The sequence below is a fragment of the Miscanthus floridulus genome, chromosome 10 (genome assembly GCF_019320115.1).
Source record: "Miscanthus floridulus cultivar M001 chromosome 10, ASM1932011v1, whole genome shotgun sequence".
Classification (NCBI taxonomy): Eukaryota; Viridiplantae; Streptophyta; class Magnoliopsida; order Poales; family Poaceae; genus Miscanthus; species Miscanthus floridulus.
Window position 1 is genome coordinate 106,176,924 of NC_089589.1, and position 6,966 is coordinate 106,183,889.

At 40.8% G+C, this 6,966-nt stretch overlaps 1 protein-coding gene across 1 annotated transcript; it reads left to right on the forward strand.

The window, feature by feature from the left end:
* The first annotated feature begins 1,646 nt into the window (after positions 1 to 1,646).
* LOC136489208 (uncharacterized) lies at positions 1,647 to 6,306 on the forward strand. Its single transcript, XM_066485911.1, has 2 exons — positions 1,647 to 2,018; positions 4,573 to 6,306. The coding sequence occupies exons 1-2, from the start codon at positions 1,647 to 1,649 to the stop codon at positions 6,304 to 6,306; spliced, it is 2,106 nt and encodes a 701-aa protein (XP_066342008.1).
* Positions 6,307 to 6,966: the final 660 nt, after the last annotated feature.

Genomic DNA, 6,966 nt, shown 5'->3' on the forward strand with positions numbered 1-6,966 from the left:
TGCATCCCATTTGCGGCGAAGACACAAAATAAGTACTTAGAGGTGAGTATGTCAGAAGCTACATGGACAGTTAGTCAAGTGTTGAAATTCAGACCTGTATATATAAAAAACTCCTAGAAATTATCAAGTCCACTCGATAGAAATGTAAAATAGGAGGACTGCAGCTAGTTAGTCATAAAGTAATGGTATACAACAAAATCTAGGTAAGGGTGTACCGGCGTAGGGACATTATTTTAGGCATTTGCAATATTTATTTACCTTCGACGTGCTTGTTAGCGCTCTCATTGAGATAATCTGAAGTTGCCCTTCCAGTCGAGCACTGAGTCGATCATATCAACCGTAAAACAATAATAAGTTTTATATAGAAAGCAAAAGGATTGGAGTTAGTCGTGACCGAGGTGCATTGACCATGAGGAGGAGAACATCACTGTATGCCCAAGATGCGAGGATGGATATGATGGGGTGCGCACCACGCAGCACATGCTGGTAGTAGAGCTATTTGCCGGTGAGGTGGCGAGCTAGAGAGGCTACTACGCTGGTGACGCGATGGCTCTTGTGTAGATTATTGGGAGTGGCCGTGTCGGTTTTTTTGGTATGAGATCGGCGGGAGTCAACTATTGGCACATGGCAGGCATGTGGGGCTGGCGCAATTGAGAAACAATAATAACATTTAGTTAACCACTTGTTCGCTCAAGGGTTTACTACGCACAAGGTTCGATGGAAAGGACCACGGTAGTAGAAGACAAAAGACCGAAGTTAGTCATATACAAATAATGCCACAAGAACTATAATAATCAGTAACGTAACAATGTTAATAATCATACCAAACTTTCTTATCATCATCTTTGACACATTCCAAAGTTGTCCATTAGGTATGGTCCACTAAACTTTGTTCTCATTTTTTGTGCCACACACTAATTTAGTTCCTTATATTACTGTCCCGATTAAGGTCCAATTAATGAATATAATAGCTATTGAAGTGGTAGAATTATATTAGGATGGAGGGAGTAACTGCGTGTAGCATTGTGGTAGGGGATGTACAACCCGCAGGCATGTTGTTGTTTGTTACATCATACATAGGCAGCTAAATAGTCAACTCGTACATTGGACCGCGTATTTACTGTCTACATTCATAGTTGCTCCATAAGGCGAAGCGATCAAGCATAAATATAGTTTGATCCGTGTATGCCATTTTATTGTTTGTGTATGTAGTTTGCACTTGTTATGATGACGACATTACGTTTTTGGCTCATAGGTTAAATAAATTAGAAATATTGAAAACAGATAAATGGTAATTAGAATCAATGAAAAATAGAAAGAATGATGAAAAATGTCAAATTGCCCCTCTTCCTCTCCATCTTTCTGGTGACCCGTGAGCCACTCAGCTCTCTCTCTCTTGTACTCTTCATTTGTTCTGCACTCTCTCTCTCTCTCTCTCTCTCTCTCTCTCTCTGGTGTCTTTCACGGGAAGATTAGGTGGGAAAGACCACGGGAGTAGAAAACAAAAGACCGAGAAGTTAGTTACCCAAAGGAGTAGTTAGAGCTAATACCATTTAAAGAGAGGAGCGGCGAAGGAGGATGGACATCTCCAGCAGTTCTAGAGCTGAGACTTCACAATATCCAATAGTGTGTAGGGTGATTCGATCATGGCTTTCTCGGATGCAGTGCAGTGGTGGGAGGAGTGGCAGTTGCGCATCCTTGTCCTATGCAGCCTCTTCCTTCAATACTTCCTCTTCATCGCCGCATCCTTGCGTAAGCGTTGTCTCCCTCCTTGGTTCAAATTCTTAACCTGGCTCGCCTACCTAGCTAGCGATGCCGTAGCTATATACGCACTTGCCACCCTATTCAATCGTCACAAAAGGCAAGAATGGCTATCCACTCACCGCAATAGCGCTAGCTTGGAGGTGTTGTGGGCACCTATACTTTTGCTGCACCTTGGTGGGCAAGATGGCATAACGGCCTATAATATCGAGGACAATGAGCTGTGGAGGCGTCATGTTCTAACTGCCGTGTCTCAGGTTCGTTAAATAACATCAAATATATATCTTTGTATTAAATTTCAAATTTGATGTTTCAATATTTTGGTTTGTGTCAAACAAAGGATGATCTGTGCAATCGCATGCCTAGTACCAACAATTTCATCATAAATTTCATACTCTTGGTACACCTATGCATGTTATTACTGTTGCATCATCCTAACTTTATCATAAATTGAGCAAAGAAAATGTTGACGTCTCTCTTATTAACCAAATAGTAATATAACTAGGCATGAACCCATGCTTCAGCACGATCTAGAATCTGAGATTACAAAAGTACGTTACAGATTGAAAGTTTCGATAAATTTATCATATAAAAAATTCATAGATACTCTATAATCCCTATTTGGCGATCAGTAAACTGCAAAAGTATATACTATTTATCTCTAGTGTATTCATGTTTACTTGTTATATGCTCAATTTAGACATTGATTTGAGGGATATTTTAGTTTATGTTTTACAACAAAATACGTGGGTAATTCAGATGCAAATTAACGGGGTTGCTTTATATTATCTTTTATAATATCAAATATGGGTAATTGAAATGGAAATATACGGGTTACTATAAAATTATCTTCATTAATGATAAAGTTGGTAGTTTAGATACAAATATAGAGGGCTATTAATGTTTTTTCAATGGCAAAAGTAGGTAATTTTTTAGGAAACATAATAGATCCAATGGTTGCCAATCTCTATGAGCCAAACGAATTGAGGGCCAAACGTTTCTAATTGTTATGATAATTTCTAGCATTTATCTTTTATCTCAACCCATCTTGCAAGTATTAATTTGGAGGCTCTGCCGGGGACCACCCATTAGTAACATTAAGATATATATGTGTGTTATTAACCATTGCATTGCAACTGAGTTGGTCTTTAATATGTATTTAGTTAACACCTAAGCTTAAGTATGTCAACTCTTTGTAGGATATTTTTTATAACATCATGGATATATATTTTTGTTTTTCACTTTTGATCTTATTAGTTGTTACAATTTTTTATGTACATGCTAAGTCGAAACTCTTAACACTTATTGTGTATTTTATTGAAAAATCCTTTTCTATTTTATTAAAAAGTGGATTCTAGATCCTAGACTACACTCTTAGTTACACTCTTAGCCATTTCAACATGAACCTAGGCAGTCAAGATGTTGACTTTATTTACTATAACAAAGAATTTTATGTGTATTAGTATTGTTTCAAAAGAATATATAGAGTTTTAGGAAGTAAATTACTAGTATTGATATGTCATAATGTTTCAATCAAAATTCATATACTTATCTGAAGTAACAACTTATAAAATTTATTGTTATGTAGTATATTACTCTAATTTAACTTGTAAGTGACATTGGTATGTGGTTTGTCGACGAGACATTTTTTTAAATAAGCATGTATCCTGCTGTATGCATATTTACTTGGTATACATGATGGTAACATTTTCTTTATGGTACTTGAGTTATTTTCTATAGTGGCTTATATTGCTATTTAGACATAGATTTGTGGGATTTTGTTAGAAGAACAAAGGTTGATAATTTAATTAGATACAAAAATTAAAGAGTTATTTTATATTATTTTTCATAAATGACAGATGTGACTAATTGAAAAGAAAATTTAAGGAGTTACTTTGCTTTATCTTTCACAATGGTAGAGTGAATTAGATGCGAGTTTAGGGGTTACTTTAAATTATCGTTTATAGTAGTAGAGGTTGGTAATTTAGATGCAAATCAAGGGGTTAATTTATGTATTTCTTTTTTTAATGGCAGACGTAGGTAGTTTAGATGCAAATCTAAGGTGTTACTTTATGTATTTTCATTATGATAGAAGTGGGTAATATTTAAAAAATGGGATAGATCCCATGAATATTATTAACAGTATAATTAGGTGCTACCAGATTAAAGGTCATATGTTTTTTTATTTTTTTGATAAATTTAAAATTTACCTATTTTTTTCTAATGTGTCTTATGAAGATTAATGTGGAGTATCCAATTATTAATATTAAGATTGACTGACTTGGCAATTTTTAGACATTGAGAGCAAACGTAGAGGCTTATTTTTCTTGTCCATGTAGTAAGACAAGACAATGAACTTTGGTAAGGCTAGTTCCCACCTCCAGGCCGGTCAGCTATGAAATAACACAAGACTCAAATAAGAAACTTATACCCATTTTGTGATTTGAAATACAAATAAAATAACTGATTAATTAAAGACCTCATGTATCACAGCTCGTGGCCACAAAATTAAAGAGGTAATAACGAATTCTTGTGTTTGAGTTGTCGTATATAAGTCAAGCTATCCTAATTTGGCCATTTAAAAAAAAAACAATGATATTGATGATATCAAATGGGCATCATTGGATGTACTATAAATATTTATATTTTTATAGTTTACTTTTAAACGTAGTAGATGCTACTACTGTCTCTATAAACTTGATTAAATTTAAGATATATAGTTTAACTTAGGACAAACTCAAAGGTCCTTATATTAATTTATTTAAGATATATATAGAGAGTGTGCTCACTTTTCTTTCACCCGCGTGGCAGATTACTGTAGCCATCTACGTGTTCCGCAAGTCATGGTCAGGGGAGAAGAGATTATTGCAGGCCGCAATCTTGATCTTTGTTCCCGGTATTCTCAAATGCTTGGAGAAGCCATTCGCTCTCAAGAGCGCTAGCATCCACAGCATTGGGGACACCTCCAACAAGACATGGGTGGAGAGGATGTTCGAAGACGAGAGTAAGGACAACGACATCAAATCGCTGGACGACTATGTGGAAGCTGCATCTACGTACGTTCAGGGGGACCATGCAGGCGAAACAGCTGAAACGGAAGTGAATGACAAGCCCTACAACCAATTCGTAGACCTTGCCTTCCCTTACTCTGATCGGCTTAAGAATCTAAAGTACATGATGCAAAAAAAAAACAAAGCGCATCGTCGGCTGCGGTCCCGCCTCTCCAACACCTTCGATCGCCTCTACACCAAGCACGAAATGACGACGGGCGGTGATTGGAACATCTGTGACTTGACCAGCAAAAATTATTCGGGTAATCTGCTACGGCGCGTGGTTGTGTATCTGACGTTTGCGGCCATTGCGCTCTTCCACAAGAGCCATAGACAAAACTACGACGACACCGACGTCAAGATCACCTACACATTGCTGTGCTGCACCGCCGCTCTGGAGTTCATTATATACGACTTCAAGCCGTACTTTGATTGCTTCAATTACAGGACTTGGCCTGACCTTGTTGCCCAGTACAATCTCCTATGGTACTTGGCCCGCAACAGGAAGCACAGGAGGCTCCTGCTGATCTGCAGGGACTACATCGACGAAATCTGGTGCATGAAGCCGTGCCAGTCTTCCAGCGACATCACCGAGCTCGTCTTCGACCATGTCGTCAACCATGGGTGGAAGAACCGCATCAAGGACGCGGCCACCTTCCATGAGTTCAACAACAACCGGGGCCAGCAGACTCTCCAGCGCGAGGGCTGCAACGAGGGCAAGCCGCTGGAGAGCCTGCAGAGGCCATTCGATGAGAGTGTCATCCTCTGGCACCTCGCCACCGATTTCTGCTTCTTCCACCACCGCATGGACGCCGCAGGCAAGTCAGCTTCCGGTGGCCATGGAGATGGAGACGCCCGCCGCCGCAGCAGCAGGGAGATCTCCAACTACATGGCCTACCTGCTGTTCACCAACCCAGAGATGCTGATGCCCGGCTCCAGGCGGAGCCTGTTCAAGGACGCCTACGAGAAGCTCAAGAAAATGGCCGGGGACGAGGACGACAGCACCTCGTCACCAATTCCAAATGGGACGGTACCCACACAGAAGAAGACGAAGAAGCCGTCACTGCTGGACGAGCAACAGATGATTGCCTCTCAGATCATGCAGAAGCTACAGAGCGCCAAGGAGGGTTCAGAAGGTTTGGTTCTTGGCGCCTGGTTCCTCGCCCAAGAGCTCATGGGTATAGCAGCAGGCAAGGACGATGACGACGGGCTGGAAGGGGAGGAGAAGATGTGGAGGGTGATCCAGGGCGTGTGGGTGGAGATGCTCTGCTTCTCTGCCGGCAGGTGCCGAGGTTTTCTGCATGCCAAGAGCCTAGGCAAGGGTGGGGAGTACCTCTCCTACGTCTGGATGCTCATGTCCTTCCTTGGCATGGAGACACTGGCGGAGAGGCTGCAGAGGACGGAGCTGCACGTACAGGGAGACATGGGCGCCACCCGCCCGATGACGCCGGCTGCATCTGAGATGCCAACGCCAACCGGCAACGACAATGTTTGACTGGCAAAACGGTGCGCACTAAGAAGCATTGGAGACCCTCCATGGGCGCGTTTAGTTGCAAACTTTGGAGGTGCAAACTTTGCACAGTAAAAGATTCCACACTGTAGCATTTTGTTTGTATTTGTGAATTATTGTCCAAACATTGACTAATTAGGTTCAAAAGATTCGTCTCGCAAAGTACAACCAAACTGTGCAATTAGTTTTTGATTTCGTCAACATTTAGTACTCCATGTATGTACCGCAAGTTTGATGTGACGGGAAATTTTCTTTTTGCAGAGAGCCAAAGTTTGGATTTTGGGTAACTAAACAAGGGCCATATATATTATCTGCCATCCTGGTTTCCTTTAATTTCCTGCATGGACGTACGGCATTTATTTCTTCAGTGTGTCTCTTCCAAGTTCCAATCACATGTATAATGTATGTGTTGCTGTCTTGATCGCTGGTATCGCAGCTACGGCTGCTACTTCCTTTTGTGTTCTGCCTGCTGGTGGCTCATCTGCTACCGCAACTGTTGTTCCTCTTGTGAAGGTGATCAACAAAGGTTATGCTTTGAAAAAAAATGGAATCATTGCCTCATAAATAGAGGTTGCTGGTTAGTCTCTCCCTACATGTGGCCAGGCCCTTAGCGTGCAGCGGACGCCACGAGGATGACATGATGGC

Bases quoted from the DNA above. Each gene is read 5' to 3' on its own strand.
- LOC136489208 (XM_066485911.1), top strand. From the start codon at position 1,647: ATGGCTTTCTCGGATGCAGTGCAGTGGTGGGAGGAGTGGCAGTTGCGC. The intron at 2,019-4,572 runs GTTCGTTAAATA...CCCGCGTGGCAG, and splicing joins TTCTAACTGCCGTGTCTCAG to ATTACTGTAGCCATCTACGT.